The following is a 21,654-nucleotide window of genomic DNA, read 5'->3' as shown; positions in this document are numbered from 1 at the left end:
AAGACTCTACCTTAAACGGGTCAAAAGTTATGAAAGGGGGCGTGGCTTAACCATAGGGGGCGGGTCAAACCATCACCAATTAAAAAGGAACTCTCTGCTGAGTTCAGTTATACCTCACACAAGACTCTACCTTAGATGGGTCAACATGTATGAAAGGGGGCGTGGCTTAAACATAGGGGGCGGGTCAAACCATCACCAATGAAGAAGGAAGTCTGTGCTGAGTTGAATGATACCTCACATAAGACTCTACCTTAAACGGGTCAAAAGTTATGAAAGTGGGCGTGGCTTAACCATAGGGGGCGGGTCAAACCATCACCAATGAAGAATGAAGTCTCTGCTGAGTTCAATGACGCCTCACACAAGACTCTACCTTAAACGGTTCAAATGTTATGAAAGGGGCGTGGCCTAAGTAATTGGGCGTGGTCATATTATAGGGGGCGGCTCAGTATCACATGTAGACCACACATTCTGAGTTTCATGCAAATCGGATGATGTTTGTCATATAAGGCAGATTTCCTGGTGCCAGCAGGAGGCGCTATGACCAAAAGTCAATTTTGGCCTGTAGCTGTCCTCAGGCATGGACCCTTGTCAATCGTGAGAAATTTCGATACGACAACGTACACTCAAGTTACAACAACTTCTTTGTTCATCGCTAAACACTCAAAATGGCCGCCACGCCCACACCGTCTGACAAAAAGTTTTTCTTTTAATAACTTTTCATCGTTAAGGTGTTGGGATGGTACCGACCAAGTTTGAAGTCCATCGGATGAAATCTCTAGGAGGAGTTTGTTAAAGCACCTTGACTTTTAGGCCTACTTCTTGTTGCCACTAGGGGTCGCTATGCCTTTAAGTAAATATCGGCCTTTATTTGTCGATGTTTTGGAAATGGCCAAAATCGCGCTAATTTCAAACATTTAATTCAAAATGGCGGACTTCCTGTTGGGTTTAGGGTTAGCTCAATTTTCTTAACTTTCTAGGGGGCGCTAGCGAGCCATTTTTGTGCGCCTATTCCCGAAACCCTTAAAATACGTACATTTTCACCAGACTTGATGCGGCCGCCAAATTTGGTGAGTTTTTGAATATGTTAAGCCCCTCAAAAAGCCAATTCATTTGACGGGAAAATAATAGAAAGAAAGAAAGAAAGAAAAACTAGAACTGCAAGCAGTTATGAACGGGGCCCAAGCCTCCGAGGCCACTTGCCTCCAATGCCACTCGCCTCCAATGCCACTCGCCTCCGATGCCACTCGCCTCCGATGCCATTCGCCTCCGATGCCATTCGGCTCCAATGCCACTCGCCTCCGATGCCATTCGCCTCCGATGCCAGTCGCCTCCGATGCCATTCGGCTCCGATGCCACTCGCCTCCGATTCCAGTCGTCCGCGACGCCCCGGGGAGCTGCGCCAGTCGCCCCCGATGACCCGCAAAGTTGCGCCAATGCGGGACCCGAAGCATTACGTAGGAGGGGCAAACGTTGGTGAATATCGAGATGTTTGATGCACGAGGTCTGCGGTACTCTGCCGTTGCAAATGTAATGGTTAACAGTTCATCTCCATGCATATACAGAGTAGCTTTAACAATTCTCTACCATAAACAAACTTCTTAACCCCCTGACCACAGGGGACAGCAGATAGAAATGAGAGAGTGCAGGGCTCGACATTAAGGCTTGTCCGCTAAGTGGATTTTTTGTAGGACAAGTGGAAAAGAAATGTACTTGCCCCACTGGACAAGTTAAAACTCAAACAAATCAAAATGCCACTCATTTCGTCAATGTTACAGAATTGAAACAAATACATATTTTACCCCACAATCCCGGGCAGCGGGTCGGCGGGCTGCTAACGTTAGACCCAGCCCGCTGTTCAGCGCATTCTCTGAAAGCGAAGCAGCATGAAAGCACGGCGAGCTAGCCGGTGTTAGCTTGCTAACTCCACCTTAACGTTACCTCCTCGCCACATCGTTCACAGAAAACAAGCTGAAAACAGAAGTCACTCGTGGCGATAGCAATGTGCTTTGTGTGGATGAAGCATTATACTGTATACGTTATTATGTGCCACTCATTCCGTTTATGTTACAGATTTTACTTTACCGATTTGAAACGAATGCATTAACTAACGTTAGACCCAGCAGCAGCGGGAGAGCGGACCGCTGATGTTAGACCCAGCCCACTGTTCAGCTCATTCTCTGTAAGCGATACAGCAAGAAAGCACCGCGGAACCAGCAAGCCAGGCAGCCGGTGTTAGTTAGCTAACGTTAGCATGCTAACTACGCTTTAACGTTACCCCGTCCCCACATCGTTCACAGAAAACGAGCCGAATAAAGCTGTCACCGTGGCGATAGAAGTGTGCTTTGTGCGGATGAAGCATGAAGTTAATTTGACTCTTGACGGCTGGCTCTCTGCCTCGTAACGTTACTAGCTGCTCCGCTACTCGTTTGTAGCGGATTAAATATCAGGTAATAATCAACTGTAAAGTAGCTACACCTTTTTAAAGGATCCCATGGTAAGTGAAATTGTAGAAAGAAAAAAAAAAACGTTGACACCAACATTTAGTGGCAAAATCCATTGTTATGTCTACAAAATTATTTTAGATATAGTATAAGTTCAAGTCACCACTACCTCTGGTCAAAATATTGAATTAGTATCTCAATATATTGACTCAGTATCCCAGAATATAAACAAAGAATATCAAAGTAATGAGAAACTATAAAATATTGACTTAATCTCAATATATTGGCTTAGTATCGTAATATATTGACTTAGTAACTCAACATATTGGTTCAGTATCTCAATATATTGACTTAGTAACTCAGAATATTGACTAAGAATCTCAAAGCAATGAGAACATTCAAAATATTGACTTACAATCTCAATATATTGACTCAGTATCTCAAAATATCTCAATATATTGACATAGTAACTTAGAATATTGACTAGGAATCTGAAAGTAATGAGAAACTTTAAAATATTCACTTAGAATCTCAATATATTAACTTCTGCACACCGGCGTGCAAAGTATAACTTTGTATTATGAGTCTGGAGATCCTTTTTTCTTGTTGAAGGGGAAATCTGTTCTTGGGACACATTTGTTTCTACTGTTTAAACTGAATTGTATTAATGTTGATAGTGTTTGGAGGCTTTCAATGGTTTCTTCAAATTCTGCATTAGCAAAACACAAAAAAAATTATAAAATGATTAATCTTTACCCGGACAAGTGACTTTTGTTCATGGACAAGTGAAACATAAATGTACTTGTCCGAAGGACAAGTGCCTCAAAAAGTTAATGTCAAGCCCTGGAGTGACTGAGAGGGTGGAGGTGGGGAGGCAGGTGTGGCGTTTGAAAGAGCAGGGGAGGTGGTCAGGTTGTTGTAAATGGTGTCGTAGGCGCCGTTTGATGTTTTCCACCGAGGGTGCTCACAGGCGCACGTCGTTTAAAAAAAAAAATAAAGTAGTCAAAAGTTGTTTGCATTTCAGAACCTTAGGAAATGGACAGCGGCCGACACGAGCACACGCGGCTATTAACTCGATAATAAAGCCGTAAAGTAGGCTTTCAACTCAGGACAGAGCCACTTCTCACAAATACAGATAGGATTGGAGATGAGAAGTTTAACTGACACGTGACCGCGATCAACTTCGTGGGAAATTAAGAATCAATGCCACCGACATAACCAATCACACTTTGACAGACCATCCACTTAGCACCAACTGCAATGTTTAATTGCACGGTACCAGGGTGTATGAATGGTGTTGATTTTGGATTGAAAAAGTGGGAGAAAAGAGTAATATTTGTCCACTGTGAAGGTTGTAGAAACTTTGTCAGGTGGGTTAAGAAGTTTGTTTATTGTATTTAACACCAGGGGAACACGCGAAAGCGAAAACCAAAACGTAACGGTAGGAGGTAAACATCCGTAAATATTGAGAAGTGTGACCTGCAAGGTCTTTGATACATTCCCATTGCCAATATTCAATTAACATTGATTAACAGGGCAAAACACTTTTATGTTGATTATAGCGCACACTAATGGGCCGATCTTTGCCAAATTTGGTACAGGGCCTCAGAACGCCATGCCGAACGAGCACAAATTTTGTGTTGATTGGTTTTACTTTGGCAGAGATATTGCAATTGCAAATTTCCCATTTAAATGCATTGAGTTAGTGGGCGAAACAAATAAACGTTGCTTATAGCGCCCCCTAAAGGCCGATCTTCGCCAAATTTGGTACAGAGCATTGTAGTGGAATGTTGAAGAAGGATATCAAGTCATTTGGTGATAACTTTAAATTTAACGGAGATATGATATGATAAGTGTGTGGTAGCTAGCTAGGACAATTTGTTTGGTTGTCAAATTGGCATAGTTTAACGTAGCAAAATGATTTCCATAACTTTTTGTCAGGTCCATCTGGAGATGCTAACTACCAGGTTTCGTGCAGATCGGTCGCACGGCCTAGGACGAGTTCGGAAAAGTTGGTTTTGCACGTTGCGCAATACTGCGAAAAAACGTTTGCGCGGAAATGGGCGGGGCCTATATCAGGCAATTCAGCTTGATTCAAGGAACACGTGGATGTAAGAATTTCTAATGTGTGATGTGTATTGTGGGAGTTAATGACAAAAAACCATTACAGCGCCACCTAGTTGTCCACATGTGTAATTTTTGGTAGGTGTGATCCATGGCCGATTGTCCATCTACCCTGTAAATTTAAAGTTGTTCACTTTAGTGTAAGTGGTGAATCTAGAGTTGGGTCACATTGGGTCCCATAGGCCACGCCCACTTTGACCCCTCGGTACTCCATTCTAGGGTTGGGAAAGGGCGTGGCCTATATCACGTGATTCAGTTGGATCCAGAGAACGCGTAGATGTATGGTTTTTGAATGCCGGATGTACGGTGTGGGAGTTATAGGGCGAAATGCGTTTTTCTGCTATAGCGCCACCTAGTGGTGGAAATGGGTCAATTTTTGCGACTGAGGTCCTTGCGGGGTTTTGGACCAGTCCTGAAAATGGCAACTCCCCACTATGTACGGTTTAGTCCGCAGTCGGAGTTTTAGGCGGAGAAGAAGAAGAAGCGGAATAATAATAATCCTTAGAAAAACAATAGGGTTCCACAGCCCTGCTGTGCGAACGGCGTAGCTATTGCTATTGCCGGTTCTTCCCCGCCGGTTCTTCCAGACTCGGGCTTGGACCCCTAATAATAATTCCTTCAGTTTCAATAGGCCCTTCGCCGCTGTCGGCGCTCGGGCCCTAAATATATTATAGTTATGCCGGCAGCCAGCCGTGGAGCCCCGTAGTGCAATAATCCACAAAGGGTGACTTTGCACTGGGTATGGAGCCCAGCAGGCTGTCGCTTTCTCGTCAGACTGTGTGGAGCTCCTAAAGTCCGATAGCCTCGTGAGACCGTCTGATCTGGCGAGCTCCAGTTCTCCTCCCAGATCAGTCTGGCATCTTGAGGCAGAGAAAATTTGGAGCCGTTAGCCAAACGACCGGGCCAATCAGCGTTGGTTTTGAGGTGGGTTAGGTGGTGATAGACCGATGGTTTATCCAATCAGCTAACCAGTATTTTCAGACAGCGGTAGCCCTAATTCTGTTAGCCGCTCGCTAATGCTTTTTTTCTCTTGTATCCTTCTTTTGGAATATGGTCCGGGAACCTGAAATGGTGTCTTTTATTCCTAAATTCTCGTTACACAAACGGCAAATATCCTTTACCGACACGTTGCTTGCATTCTGAGCTTACGAGCTATGCTTTGCCTGCAGCAGCAGGGGCGGGCTTGTGGTTGTATTTTCATACGTTTCGTGGATCTGATTGGTTGATTTGGCCCGTCTATCACCAACATAGGTGATAAACAGATGGTTCATCCAATCAGTTAACCAGTATTTCCGCCCCTTCCCAAAAGTTCTCCAACGGAAAGTTCCCAGATGGATATGCCGAGCAAATGCGAAGCAGTCCATCTGGCGGAGTCAGGTTAAAAGTCCGACACGTCTTACTAAATTTGCAATTAGCCATACATTTTCGTACAACGCCCCACATTTGAGCTTTATATAGTTGATTTCTGGCATAAAAAAGTCTCAGAAGTGAATTTGGTAACGAAACATTGCAGTGTCTGAAATATGAGATTCTGTCGCATCTCTAATATGTGTGTATTGGGGATTCGCTCAACCAATCAGCGCGCGTCTCTAATGTGTGTGTATGGCAATTTGCTCAACCAATCACCGCATCTCTAATGTGTGTGTATGGCAATTTGCTCAACCAATCAGCGCGCAGCTCATCTAAATATTCATGAACATACCATATTTGGAAGAAAAGCTCTCATTACAAATAGGCCAAAACACAGGGATGCATAAGGGCCAATAAAATATCAACCAGGCCATTTTCAGCCCAACCAATGTTACATACCCCATTAGGAGACCTTAAGGAACAGTGTGAAATACCCTATATAATTATTCTATCACCCCTTTAACTGTTGTGAAAAATATCTGATGCTTACGTGTGTGATTGTCTCCTGTCTAGGTGCTACCAAAACAAACAAAAGACCAAAAGTGAAGCAGAAACTCTTCCCGAAGACCAACTCCTCTCATCCCCCCATCAGATCCTCCACCTTGATGAGCACCAAGAGCAACCTCGAGCTGAGAGAAGTGTCGGTCTCTCTTAACAGGTTGTCGTCTCAAAGAGGTGGAGGTGGGAAAACATGGGAAGCATGGGAAGAAGAATGTGACTCCCCTAAAGGAGACACAAAGGAGAAGGGATCCCGAGTAGGATTGGCAGCAGAGAAGGGAGGATGGGAGGGAGAGAGAGATGACTGGGGAAGAGGGTGGGAGAAGGTCAAAGGAGTGGGGAAAGGGAAGGGTAAGGTAGGGCGGCTTCAGAAGAAGAAAAACTGTCCGTCTGATGGATTTGACGATGACATGTCACCCGACTTTGTGCCACAAAAGAGGAGGCCCTACACCAAATCTTACAATAAGGTCCAACAGACGACCAGCGATTACACCCAGCCGGACCAAAAACTCAGAGGTACCAAACTGAATTTTAATTCTATCATTAAAAGTTGAATTTGAATAGAGTTAATTCAGTGATGAATCAAAGTGATGAATCAAATCAGAAAATGGTTAGACTTAGACTTCTCTTTATTGATCCTTTTGGGATGACTCCCGCAAGGAAATTAGATTTCCAGCAGCAGATTTTAGCAGCTTACAAAACACTCTTTAAATAAAGAGGTTTAAAAAAAGACAGTATAGAAAAAAATACAGTATAAGAATAACAATAAACCTTTAGCTAAATATTTTTACAAAAAAGTAAACGGACAGTAAACAACAATAAACTACAGATAAATAAAAATAGATATATAAGACTTTGTATGGTAATGTGTTATTATACAGTTAATAAATAAATAACATTTAGCATATATTAGCAGTTAAGAGCAGTTAGAGTGTCCAGGTATGTATGTGAGTAGATTATTAATTTATTGCACAGTGAATGAGTGAGTGGCTACCACTCCTTCCCTTCCCTCCTGTTCTGTTCGTTCTGTCCTCTTTACCCTATTTCCTCCTCCCCCGAGTGAGGAGTTGTAGAGTATGATGGCATGAAGGACAAAGGAGTTCTTGATTCTGTTGGTCCTCCACTTGGGAAGGAGCAGCCTTCCACTGAACAGACTCCTCTGGTTGCTGATGACGGTATGCAGAGGGTGGCTGGTATTGTCAGTAATGTCCAGCAGTTTGTCCAGTGTCCTGCTCTCTGCCACTGTCACCAGTGGAGTCCAGCTTCATGCCAACCACAGAGCCAGCCCGCCTGATCAGTTTATCCAGTCTGGAGGTTCACAAGTTTGCAAATATAGCACGTGGATGTAGATTGGCATTGTGTGTGTAAAGTGCTCTTTACAACGGGGACCTGAAGCTGTTATATCTGCTCTATTCAAAGCCACCACACTCCTTTGACAGAAACATTTTACCTCGTGGATTTCTTCGACCAAATAATGTGTCGTATGCTTTCTCAGTTGGTTACCGGGTTCAATTACTAGGTCACAACTCTAAGTAAGAACTAGTTTGTGTGGTGCAAAATGTTTTAATTTAGTAATGTGTAAATATTCACTTTGTAAACGTGTTGAATTATAAACAGGCTACATTTACACTGAAGAACAGCCTGTGCAACTGGCTGGATTTTATTGCCAGCTTGGAATTTGTGCAAAGTAAAATGTTCCTTTGAAAAAAAAAAAAACACAATGCCAAGAAATAATGAACAATATTAGAATTATACTTTAAAGTCGTTGGTTTCTCTACTTGCAGAGGAGACTATTCGTAGGATCATGGACATGAAGCTGGACATTGAAGGTCAGTGTTTAGGCATGTTTGATTTAATTTTAATGATAAATTGAATGCCTTTTATGCATAAATATTAGATTTTGTAGTGGTGAAATAACTCAGTCAGGTGATGAGTGGCTGTGTGCTCTACATTAGCATAGCATTGTAAGTAATGCTAATCCTCCAGTGAATCTTATTCAACTTTTAAATGATTTGTAAGTTTGTTTAAAAAAAAAAAGGTAAAACATACTGGCATACCGTTTTATGGAATTCAAATAGCATTTTGTGCCTCCAGATCATGTCCCTTCCTCAGTAACTCCTTAGTATCTGTGTTTGTGTTTTGTCTGCAGGCTTCTGTTTGTGTTGTGGAACTGAAGACGTTGAGATATCCCACCCTCTGTTTAAAGGCAGCCTCTGCTTGGAGTGTAAAGTAAGGAACCATCAACTTCTCCTTATGTTACAACCAGCAGTGACCATCAGTCAGGATTCTCAGTGCATTGTGAAAACTATTAAAAGATTAGTTCAGAGTTTCTGATGCCAGTAAAGATTGTTGGGAATGACAATAAAAAAGACAACATTAAAGGGATAGTCTGCAGTGTAGTGTGGTTGTATGAGCTACTTCTCTGTAGTCTGTGTGTTAGCTCCAGTAGATGGGTGTCAGCACTCCCCCAGTTTGGAGAAAGAGGCAGTAGTACCGACACAGAAGCTAAGCAATGTCCTGCTGTGGATGTTATCTCTGCTCTCATCAAAGCTGCCAGACTGACCTTGCAGAACATGGGAGTTGCTGGTCTACCCCTGCCGCCTGGTAAGTTTGTTTGTTAGTTCCTAACACTTTAAAACACCAAAGTTGCACAATAACACAAACAAACCAACCAATTTAGGCAGCGATAGACCAGCAACTCCTGTGTTCTGTGGGGTAAAATGACTGTTTCTGTCAAAGGAGTCTGGTGGCTTTGAAGAGAGCAGAGATAACAGCTTCAGGTCCCCGTCCTAAAGAGCTGTCTGACACCAAGGTAAAGGGGGGAAAATATTCTAAATATAGGACACACTTAAACTGATATAGATGTTTTTAGGTGTCTAAAATGTGTTTAGCTGCTGCCCCCCGTCCACAGCAGGACATTGCTTAGCTTCTGTCGGTACTCCTGCCTGCTGCTCCAAACTGGGGGAGTGCTGACCCCCATCTACTGGAGCTAACACACTGACTATGGAGAAGTAGCTCACACAACCACCCTTGATCTGAACTATCCCTTTAAGCTGGACAATGTATTTCCTCCTGTGCTATAACTCTGTTAAACTTCCCCTCACCCTTGGCTGTGATGCCGTCTGTGTCCCTGTAGAATAACTTAACAGAAACTCTGTATCGTTACGATGAAGATGGATATCAGTCCTACTGTACCATCTGCTGCTATGGACTGGAGGTCATACTGTGTGGCAATGATAGCTGCTGCAGGTTTGTCTGTTTAACTCCTTCTCTACTTTTTAAATTGAGCTTCAAGGTCCATTTTCTTTCATTTGTTGAATTGTTTCTCTACCGCTGTCCTCCTCTTCTCTTCCTCTACATTTGCAGATGTTATTGCACAGACTGTCTCAACATCCTTGTCGGTCAGGGGACGTTTGATGCCTTGAAGCTGCTGGACCCGTGGATCTGCTACTTGTGTCAGCCTCATCGCCCCCACGGTGCTCTGATCCCCAGAGAGGACTGGAGTGTCCGTGTTCAGGACTTGTTCGCCAACAACAGCGCCATGGAGTTTGTAAGTGATCAACAGATACTTTTTAACTACTTTCATAACCGCAAATTCAAACAAATTTCTTTGTATTTTTAAAATAAAAATCCAATGTTTTCGTCTTGTGAAACAAAATATGTGCTTACGTAATCTTCTTTCAGCCAATTTCGACCAGTAATAACATTCCATCCAATCCTCAATCATCATGCAACCTTTAGCGGCACACAGCTAACATTCATTACGGTATGCTACATGCCGGTGGGCTGCTGGTAGCATGGAGCGTATGAGCAGGCCGCGCTACACTGACTCAGCCGTTTAAAAATCAGCAAAGTTTCACTTTCATCTCTTTCTTGTCTGCCAACAGCCCTCTCTAGCTCGGTATTGCGCTACATTCTTTGGTTTCTTTAATTGCACACTAATCAAATATTCAGTTTGCCTGGGAAATGTATCAGACTACAGAAGCTCAAGATTGCCCTAACTTCCTTTAACTGGAACTTTAAATGTCAAAATGTGTAAATATTGATCTTCACCATGCAGCGACAGGCTCATTTGTGCATGGTGTGCAATCTTAGTAAGTAAGAAGTCTTGAATTAAATTTTTTGATTTAATATTAATTGATTGTCAAAATAGTTGATCAACAAATAAAGCTGGAGTGGAACTTTAGCTATAAATGAAGGTCTGTTACATTAAAGGCCTTGCTAATCACCATCTCTGTAGTACTCAGCATACTGGAGATCAGGTCAGTTACTCCACAACACCACCGTTACATGAGCAATACACAGTGCTGTCAAACAACTTTATTCCTCTCAAAATCAGAAACATGGTTTTTACAGCATTCGGTCTTTTTTTATTAGGACATTTGTGTTTCAGAAATCCAAAAGTATTGATAAAATATATTAAATGTGGCTTTGCAGATAACACATAAATAAAATACAACATATACAGACTTTTTGTAATTATATATTTAAGATATATTACGCAATCACGTAAGGCCTGTGTCATAAGGACGTGCCAACAGTGTTGTCATTACTTAGAATTCCTCCTAGGGGCGACAGGAAGAATAGATAACTAACTTTTTTTTAAATTGTGGGTGTTTCTCAATCTCAAGAATGCAAAGAACGGACTTGTGTTGTTGGGGAGAACGTTCTTGCTGGTTGTTCTTGGAAGAATGAACTCGCAAATTCACAAGCACAGAAAACGCTGTTAACAGTTTGAGACGATGCCTTCTTCCTCAACACCCCCAGCACAGAGACTACCTGCAGGGCTCCAAAATACCAGCTAGATATAAAAACCACAACAATATAACCAATTTTTATTAAAACAATCTCCAGACAAGAAAACATCATAATGCTACAACTATTGCAATAATATTGAAAAATAAAACTTAATTGAGCTTTAATTTTATTGTTTATGGTTTGCTCAAACACCTCTTATTCAAAAGAGTGGAACGCGATCCCTACTATTATTAGTGTATAAGTTTAAGTCAGTTTAAATTTAAAAAAAAAATATGCACTGGTGTGTCCTATGTGTTCCTATTAGTGTTATGTGGAATTATCATTTCTATATTATTGTAGTGCACTGTATATGCCCAGGGAGATGGAAATTAGCAATTCAAATTATAAAGGTTGGTGTCTCCACTTTATGTACAACTGTTCATTTATCATACAGACTGAAACTCAACTTCTAATAAATCAGAAAACAAATACACCAAAAATATGAACTGAACACTAAATCTAATGTAGGCTATAGCCTATGGCATAGTTTAAACAAGTCTCCCGAAAAGAAACGGTTATATATCTGTCCTCTGCCGTGTGTGTGTGTGTGTGTGTGTGTGTGTGTGTGTGTGTGTGTGTGTGTGTGTGTGTGTGTGTGTGTGTGTGTGTGTGTGTGTGTGTGTGTGTGTGTGTGTGTGTGTGTGTGTGTGTGTGTGTGTGTGTGTGTGTGTGTGTTTCTTAACTCCGAAAAGACAGTTAACACAGGTTCCTGTTAATCTTATGATGGACATGTGTTGTGATATTTAAACAAACTATCTGTCAAGGGTGAAATAAAAGCCTCTTATTTACGGGACTGGTCTAAAAGACCTCCGGCTTACAGCGGGGTGACTGTCCGAGCGACGAGCTGGCGGGCGCATCACTTTATGGAGCTCCGAAAACTTTGGAGCAAATTGTTAATTCAGCAAAGATCTTCGCAAGACTGTCTATATTCATAATCTAAAACGTTCATTTCTCGCCTAAAATGTTCTCAGAAGTGAATTTAGTGATGAATAAGATGGCGAAAGTTTTTGGACTGTCTATGTACCGGAAACCCAACCATCATTGAATGCTGAAATGAATGTTGGGATACAGGTGCTGCGAAGTTCATACAAGTTACCGACCAATGCATCCTCGGTAAAAAGGGCGTGTCAAGAACATTTCCGTGAATCTTAACTGTTCTTGGTGAAATGGGAACTTGTGTATTGGGACAGTACTTTGGCAACACAAGATGACGTTTCACAGGGACACAAGAACACAAGTCAATAGAAGAACACAGATTGAGAAACGCCCTATTTTTTGGGCATTTTCAGCCTTTATTTTGATAGGACAGCTGAAGACATGAAAGGGGAGGGAGAGGGGGAATGACATGCAGCAAAGGGCCGCAGGTCGGAGTCAAACCCGCGTCTGCTGCGTCGAGGAGCAGACCTCTATATGGGCGCACACTCTACCAACCTGGCTACCCGGGCGCCCGATAAATAACTTTTCACATAACGTAAATAGTGTATACATGAGGAGCATCTACTGTATACAAACCTAAGCATTGAAATTACAAAATCAAATTCACTAAAAACCAAACCTTAATCTTATGAACACAAACTTTAGTCATATGAAATTTCCTTTTTTCTAAGATTCAACAACTTTAATGTACCTGAGGGGCAATTTGCTTTGCAGACAGAAGTCCAACACAAATACACACAATACATCATACAAATACACCTTTCCCTTTCTGAGGAGTCCCACTGACTCAGTTCCTACATTGTTGTTGGTTTTTCTTTGTAGGAGGCTCACCGGGTTTATCCGTCCATCCCTGCAAACCAGCGCAGACCAGTCCGAGTTCTCTCACTGTTTGATGGCATAGCAACAGGTGAGAACACACCTGGGCCCCGTTTCCCAGCAATAATCACCTTAATTACGATTCTACTGCATATCTCTAAAAATAGGTTGTTTTTGGGGTCTGTTAGAGGCTTACAGCAAGTATATGTCTGTGTGTCTTTCTTTAGGCTACCTGGTGCTGAAGGATCTCGGCTTTAAAGTAGAGAAATATGTTGCCTCGGAGGTTTGCGAGGATTCGATTTCCGTGGCAACCATTGGCCACGATGGGAAGATCATCCACGTTGGTGACGTCCGGTTCATCACAGAGGAACACGTACGTTGTGTTTCCATTCCTCCCCATCCTTACACCCTAGGAGTGGAATGGTTTACAAAAGTCACACTTTTGGCCTCATTGTGTTTTGGTACAGCGCATTGCCAATTTCATCATGCTTTTCATGTATTTATTTGGCAAATAAAGTTAACTGTTTGCCTCAACATAATCCTGGCTAAGAATATAAGGAACATTAAGATTTCTTCAGTGTCAAATCTTTATCAAAAGAATAGTTGTTTCTGTTTAGTGCAAGTTGGAACATAGAAATTAATTAAGTCCTCCAGAGACCAGCCTCCGTTTCACCTCCTCAGGATCCATTTTCACGCTAATCGAAACGCATCACCTGACCGCTCATATACCATGCAGCCCGAAGCGCAAGCCCGAGCCCGGCCTGAGCCCGTGAAAAATAATAGAAATTAAGCCCGAACCCGACGGGACCCGAAACCCAAAGATCTAGTCTATACACCCCCACACAGTCCTGAGAAGAGGTCTAATCAGCCAGAATAACTGAAAACACCTGTGTGGGAGTCCAGGGCCTTTAAGTAGATTATTGTCAACGATTACGAGATGTGTTTCTAATCACTAAGTCACTGAATCACTACATTTCAAATGGTGAGGTCTGTGGACTGGGGTTCAGACAAAGGTGAACTTGGTGCGTTTGTCATTGTTGTTTGACCGTTTGTAGACGTAACAAGTTGCTCAGTTGATCAAATCAAATAACCAAAAGGAGATCATCATTAGTACCTGATTCACTTCTAACAGATGAATTTAGGGTGAACATTAGTGGCCATCATATCTACGTTTACATCTAACTCAACACATTGACACACATGTTTTCATACATTGTACATATTCTTCATACTGTGAACTACATTGTCCAACATTCCATTTTAACCCATATTTAAAAAGGTTTTAATTGTAAATGTAAGTTTTTTTGTGATTTGTGATTCTTGACTTTTGCAGTACTTTCTTTTCTCTAAAAATGCAACCTTGTTAATTTTATATAAAAATAATATTTTAGACTAAGGCCATCAACTCACTTTTTTTTAAACAACAGCATCCTGTTCCAGTCGATGGAAATATTCGTTTTTCCACTTGAAATGAAAGTGCACTCTTTGAAATCCAATGAAAAGCATATGGCTGCCACTGTGTTATTAAGAAGGAGGACCGTTGGCTCAACACTGAACTAAAGCAGCTCCTTGTTCCTCTTTGACGATCCAGTTGGAGCAGTGGGGTCCGTTTGATCTGCTGATCGGTGGCAGCCCCTGTAACGACCTCTCCATCGTCAACCCCTTGAGAAAAGGCCTCTACGGTACGGAGCTGTGTTGTAACCCTGTATGTCAGCTTTAAAGCCTCTGAAATGACACACACGTGTGTAGAGTTCTTGTGGCTGATTAGACCTCTGCTCAGGTTGAAGGTGGGCTGGAATTTTGATGGGAAATTATTAGTTATTATTATAAGTTTTATTTACCAATAAGAATGATGTAGGTGTTATTTGTCCTGCCCTAACAGGTGCAACAGAGCTAACGGGAGGCTCAGAAAGATGTCAATCAATCAGTCTATACTAGAGCTGTAATCGGGCCTTAAAAGTACAGCCCCAAAAGGCCCGAGCCCGACAGAGTTCGGCCCGAGCCCGACCCGTACGTTTTGATTGACAGCTTTTTAAAAGCCCGAACCCGCTTACAGCCCGACTGTAAAGGCGTCTATCAGCATCATTAGAGGGTCGGACACGCGCTTTGCACCGCGAGCGGGACACGCACCACTCGACGGAAAAGGGAGAGAAAGAAAAAAGAGACTGTGCTGCACGCGCACAGCTCCTTTGTCTTTCGTAAAAAATGAGTCATTTATAAAAAAATTTAACATCATTTATTCATGAATAACGGAGGCTATAGGCCACTTGGAAGTTGGAACATAGAAATTAATTCTAGTCCTCCAGAGACCAGCCTCCGTTTCACCTCCTCAGGATCCATTTTCACGCTAATCGAAACGCATCACCTGACCGCTCATATACCATGCAGCCCGAAGCGCAAGCCCGAGCCCGGCCCGAGCCCGTGAAAAATAATAGAAATTAAGCCCGAACCCGACGGGACCCGAAACCCAAAGATCTAGTCTATACACCCCCACACAGTCCTGAGAAGAGGTCTAATCAGCCAGAATAACTGAAAACACCTGTGTGGGAGTCCAGGGCCTTTAAGTAGATTATTGTCAACGATTACGAGATGTGTTTCTAATCACTAAGTCACTGAATCACTACATTTCAAATGGTGAGGTCTGTGGACTGGGGTTCAGACAAAGGTGAACTTGGTGCGTTTGTCATTGTTGTTTGACCGTTTGTAGACGTAACAAGTTGCTCAGTTGATCAAATCAAATAACCAAAAGGAGATCATCATTAGTACCTGATTCACTTCTAACAGATGAATTTAGGGTGAATATTACTGAAGGTTGAAGGTTATTAACCAAAATACCAAGGCAAACCCTTTGTTGGTGAAAACCTACTTGGCCAAAGAGACGTGAAGTCCCTCCCCTTCCGGTGGACCACCATGGGACCTTATTTTGGGAAAAATATGTACGATAGTAAATGGGGGGTGGGAGACAAATGCGGCTTGAATTGAGCCATAATTACATATATGATGTTGGCCAATTTAAAAGATTATTTTGCAAGGAATGTCTCGGTTTTTTGTAAAACTGTTAAAGTATAAGACTGAAAATACACACACACATGCAATTCAAACTCTCCCTGTTTACTACAGTACAAATGTATGAAATAAGGTCCCATGGGGTCCACTGGAGGGGGGGCACTCTGCCTCTCTACAATACAGAACTATGACTCAGATTGTGTGTATAAAAGGATGTTCTTCTTTGCTGCAATTCCCTCCTCTCTTGGGCAGAGGGCACCGGCAGGCTGTTCTTTGAGTTCTACCGCATCCTTCAGCTGCTGAAGCCCAAAGAGGAAGACCCCAGGCCCTTCTTCTGGCTGTTTGAGAACGTGGTCTTCATGAACACGCACGACCGAGTCAACATCTGCCGCTTCCTCGAGGTTGGCCCCGTCTACTTCTCTTTGGTTTTACCTTAAGGGTCCTCTCTCTTTTTTTTATCCTTTTGCGTTTTCCTCTCCCTCCCCACCCCTTCCTCCTTTCCTCGTTCCTCTGCTGTTTTTCTCTCACCAACATGTTTTAAACTCAGAGAATGTCTAATTTTTTTGACAGTGCAACCCGGTGCTGGTGGATGCCATCAAAGTCAGCCCTGCTCACAGACGGCGTTACTTCTGGGGAAACATCCCGGGGATGAGCAGGTGAGACGCTCAAATAAACAGGAATTAACAGGCTTAAATTACTCAACACTAATAATATGTTGTGTTGTAATCGTTTCAGTGATCAACGATCCAATATTGTTGCAAAGTCAAAATAACAATACGTATAATGTTTAAGATGCAGGTTTATTTTGAAATTCCAATTTGTTCCTACTGTTATTTTAAATGGAAGCATAACATAATGTTTGCCTGTGTGTTTGCTGTTTATCTCCCATCAGGCCCATTATAGCATCCCAGAATGACAAGCTGGATCTCCAGGACTGCTTAGAGATCGGCAGAGAAGCCCGGGTCAGGGACTGAGCCTGCTGGTTCACTTCTATTCAGTTCTTTACAGTCCCCCCAAGTAGGGTTGGGTATCGTTTTTTTTTTTTTTTTCGATTCCGGTGCTAAATCGATACTTTTAAAATGGTGCCGGTGCCTGAACCGGTACTTTTCAATAAAGTTAAAAAAAAAGAAGAAGAAAAAAAATAAGTGTAGTAAACAACAGTCAGTGACTTGTTTATTGCTAAGACCATGGTCAAAATTAAAGATTTAATAATAATGTAATAACTATAACAATAACAATAACTTATTTCACCAGTAAATTGCTGTTGAACCCCAGATGGGAAAAGGGTATTTTACAATTACTGTGAATGCACCACAAGGCTACCTGTTTTAAGTGAATCTGTGTTGTTTAATTCCGACAATGGCAGCTGCAAGTGAACGCACCGCCTGTGTTGTTTAATTCCGACAACGGCAGCTGCGGTGAACGCACCGCCTGTGTTGTTTAATTCCGACAACGGCAGCTGCGGTGAACGCACCGCCTGTGTTGTTTAATTCCGACAACGGCAGCTGCGGTGAACGCACCGTCTGTGTTGTTTAATTCCGACAACGGCAGCTGCGGTGAACGCACCGCCTGTGTTGTTTAATTCCGACAACGGCAGCTGCGGTGAACGCACCGCCTGTGTTGTTTAAGGCAGCTGCGGTGAACGCACCGCCTGTGTTGTTTAATTCCGACAACGGCAGCTGCGGTGAACGCACCGCCTGTGTTGTTTAATTCCGACAACGGCAGCTGCGAGTGAACGCACCGTCTGTGTTGTTTAATTCCGACAACGGCAGCTGCAAGTGAACGCACCGTCTGTGTTGTTTAATTCCGACAATGGCAGCTGCAAGTGAACGCACCGTCTGTGTAGTTTAATTCCGACAACGGCAGCTGCGAGTGAACGCACCGTCTGTGTTGTTTAATTCCGACAACGGCAGCTGCAAGTGAACACACCGTCTGTGTTGTTTAATTCCGACAATGGCAGCTGCAAGTGAACGCACCGTCTGTGTAGTTTAATTCCGACCATATAAACATACTGTATATCTATGAATTGCGACAACGGCAGCTGCTGTGCTGCAGAGCAGACTGTTACATCCCGCTGTTGAAGTCCTCTACAGTGAAATACAGTCACACTTTACACTGTTTAACGTTAGCTGTCAGCATTTTAACCGTGATTAATCCAGCTGCTAGCTAAAGCTAGGCTAACGTTACATGCTGTCAGGTGTAGTGTAAAGTCGAGCACCGAAATGAGGCACCGAAACTTTCGTTCTTATTCGGTCTCGTTACTACCGTTTACGTCGGCACCGGTTCCCTATTGGCACCGAGTTTCGGTACCCAACCCTACCCCCAAGTGACCTAATTCACGTGCCTTTATTTCTCTAAACAGTTATGATTACAATTAGGGCTGGGACGATATGCTTTTGTCCTGTTTTGGGTGACCGATTGGTTTTTGTATTGCGATATTTATTTATTGCAATTCTAGAAGTATTGAGTATTGGGATTTACTTTTCCTTCTTTAACAAAAACCAAAATTGAATAAAACACTTCTGGAGACAATATATCATGAGACATTTCTAAAAACTAAATGTTTTCTAAGAAGAATGACATCACACATGTCAGTCAGTCTGACATGTATTGACTTTGTAAAGAAGAACAGAACGTGGATTATCGTCTTTGGCTCGGTTTTGCTGAAAAAGGATATGATGTAGTCGCTGTCGGCGGTACTGCAGAAACAGAACATATTTAGCTCAATCATTGGTTAAAAATAATAATATTGATTCCTTGAAAAAAAAAAAAAATATGATTTTTTTTTTTTTTTTTTTTTAACCTCTATTTACAATGTTGATTAAGGTATGAATAATCACTGGCTCTATGTTTCTATTCCAGGTCGCCAAAGTAAGGACCATCACCACCAATTCTAATTCTCTGAAGCAGGGCAGCTCTTCTCTGCTGCCCGTCCTCCACAACGGCAAAGAGGACAACCTCTGGATCACAGAACTGGAAAAGTAGGTTTGCGTGCGTGCGTGCTGTATCTTGCAATGTAGTAAAAAAAAATTTTTACCACAGGTATACATAATTTGTGTGGCACCACATCAGCAAATAGCATTATGGCCTTTCAACAGAAGAAAGAAAAGTTATTTTCACACAGTGTCCCAGTGACACGCTGAGCCCCACCTCACCTTATTTCTTAAATGTAACTATATCTGCAACGAACAATTATTTTCATTATTTTTTTCAATTAATCATTTGGTTTATAAAACTTCAGAAACATGTAAAGAATTCCAATATTTCTTAGAGCTCAAGGTGTTTTCAAATGTCTGCCCAAAACCTATCACTATTCTGTTTACTGTCATTAAGAAAACCAGCAGAAATCCATTCTCCCAAAGCTGCAGCAGAGACACATATGCTGTGTAACCCATATGTGCCTTGTCCTTTATTCTTTCCCAGGATCTTTGGTTTCCCCAAACACTACACAGACGTGAGGAACATGAACCGGCAGCAGAGGCAGAAGGTGCTGGGGAAGGCGTGGAGTGTGCCGGTCATCCGTCACCTCTTCGCTCCCCTTAAGGACTATTTTGCCTGTGAGGAGCTGCCTCCTTTAACCACGTCCGCCACCTCCTCCTCCACCTCCCCGTCCTCCCCTGCCTCTCCAGAACTGCAGCAGCTGAGATAGGGGAGGCTGGGAATGTTTGGTACGTGTGTTTGTGTGGAGGTTGGTTTTTTTCACACCACACTTTGTATGAGAACTCGGTGGAGCTCACAGACAAGCTTTTGCAGATCACCGCCACGGGGACATTTAGTAAGCTATGCACTCGAGTCTCTTGCATCGCGTCACGTGTGCTGTTTGTCAGCACAGCTGACAGTCACTTTGGCCTCCAACTATGCTCTGTCCAATTCATGGTTCCATGCTGATTTCCTCCAGGCCTGTGTTATCAATTATCCTCTAAACTATTTGTTTGTATCGTTAGTATTTAAACATGAATATTGATCCCATATCCTCAGGTTATATATGGGTCAAAATATGGTATATGTCCTTGAGATTTTTAACCATTTTTAAATAAATAGATTAGAAATCAAGTTTACATGGTGATTGTGAGAGAAGTCATAAACAACCTCAACATTTGTTAGTTTTTAAAAGTGTGAATCATGTTAAACTGAGAGTTGCCTCGCTACTTTACGGTGACCTTCTAATCATGCTTCCTGGAGAAATTACCAACTTGCATTATTTTGTATTCAGATATTTGAGAAGATACAAGATTTTGTGGCGCACTATCATAGTTCAGACATCTTTTTATTCAGTTTTTAACTTTTCTTCCATCCTTTTCGTTCTTTCTTTGTTTTTTTACTGTGTGTGTGTGTGTGCGTGTGCGTGTGTGCGTGCTAATAAAATAAACAAAGTCCACACTGATGATAACAGCTACATGCTGCCTTCTGATAATCACCTGTATCATGTTTTACTTTAGAGAAACAGTGAATGTTGTGACATATATAGAGGCATTAAACCTCATTATATATATTACCCAAAGTTGATCATTCATTGTTTTCACGCAATGGAAGAACCAGTCCACAAACTATCTCATCTGTTTTCCAACCAGCAGCTTTATTTGATGTTAAAAAGTAGTGTTACAAGTTTCTTTTCTTCATCAGGGGATCAAAAATGAAATAATTAAATATCAAGTGACTCTTTGTTTCAATGTTTAATGTTTTATTGTTATTGCCTTAAAGAGATAGTTGAGATGTTTTGAAGTGTGGTTGTATGAGCTACTTCTCCATAGTCAGTGTGTTAGCTCCAGTAGATGGGGGTCAGCACTCCCCCAGTTTGGAGAAGCAGGCAGTAGTACCGACACAGAAGCTAAGCAATGTCCTGCTGTTTTAGACTCCTAAAAACATCTGTATCAGTTTAAGTGTGTCCTATATTTAGAATATTTTCCCCCCTTTACCTTGGTGTCAGACAGCTCTTTAGGACGGGGACCTGAAGCTGTTATCTCTGTTCTCTTCAAAGCCACCAGACTCCTTTGACAGAAACAGTCATTTTACCTCACAGAACACAGGAGTTGTTTGTCTACCGCTGCCTAAATTGGTTTGTTTGTTTATATTATTGTGTGACTTTAGTGAATCCGAACTAACCCTTTAAAATACCAAAATCACATTAGCATGCCGACCGCCATCTGCTGTTGGTAATACACTAACGATGGATAACAATACAAACCCACTTCATAAAAAAACAACTCTGAACTATCCCTTTAATTTCATTTGATCTTAAATTGTTATGTTGTTGTGATGATCCTAGACCCCTGATGCACCATTTGGCCTAGTTGACTGATTATTGTATAAAGTATTAGTACACAGTACTGTGATCTATTCTGACTGATGATTGAATCATGGACATTGGAAGTGGGCTGTACAGTATTTTTGCACATAAAACCAGGGGGATGGATTCAGAGGCATGAAAGTGTGAATGTTCAGTCTGTCAAGTATCCATCCTGTCATCTTTGTACTGTACCAGATTTTACTGTTACTCTTGATATTGTTTTTAATGAGGGACATGTGTTTGGGCAAGTGATAGAAGGCAAATAAGGATGATTTTACTTGGAACTGATGACAATAGCAATAAAAGAACTACATCTCCCAATGACCCCAGGGATGGGCT

The 21,654-nt window shown here is 42.1% G+C and overlaps 1 protein-coding gene across 6 annotated transcripts in view; it reads left to right on the top strand.

Moving 5' to 3' along the window:
• LOC114559104 (uncharacterized) overlaps positions 1-21,628 on the top strand; it is a 36,591-nt gene extending 14,963 nt beyond the window's left edge. For 5 of the 6 annotated variants that reach the window (XM_028583551.1, XM_028583548.1, XM_028583552.1 and 2 more), the window contains 13 exons: positions 6,489-6,989; positions 8,258-8,302; positions 8,623-8,702; positions 9,610-9,722; positions 9,840-10,023; positions 13,029-13,113; positions 13,250-13,395; positions 14,614-14,704; positions 16,281-16,429; positions 16,599-16,684; positions 16,921-16,990; positions 18,891-19,009; positions 19,452-21,628. In XM_028583551.1, coding sequence (XP_028439352.1) covers positions 6,489-6,989; positions 8,258-8,302; positions 8,623-8,702; positions 9,610-9,722; positions 9,840-10,023; positions 13,029-13,113; positions 13,250-13,395; positions 14,614-14,704; positions 16,281-16,429; positions 16,599-16,684; positions 16,921-16,990; positions 18,891-19,009; positions 19,452-19,677 — 1,895 coding nt within the window. In that variant the 3' untranslated portion in view covers positions 19,678-21,628. Of the gene's footprint in view, positions 1-6,488; positions 6,990-8,257; positions 8,303-8,622; positions 8,703-9,609; positions 9,723-9,839; positions 10,024-13,028; positions 13,114-13,249; positions 13,396-14,613; positions 14,705-16,280; positions 16,430-16,598; positions 16,685-16,920; positions 16,991-18,890; positions 19,010-19,451 lie in introns of those variants that run through there. The other variant, XM_028583554.1, reaches the window with a different exon arrangement.
• The last annotated feature ends 26 nt before the right edge of the window (positions 21,629-21,654 follow it).

The sequence above is a fragment of the Perca flavescens genome, chromosome 7 (genome assembly GCF_004354835.1).
Source record: "Perca flavescens isolate YP-PL-M2 chromosome 7, PFLA_1.0, whole genome shotgun sequence".
Classification (NCBI taxonomy): domain Eukaryota; kingdom Metazoa; phylum Chordata; class Actinopteri; order Perciformes; family Percidae; genus Perca; species Perca flavescens.
Note: the sequence above shows the minus strand (reverse complement) of the source record. Positions and strands in the feature narration are given on the sequence as shown.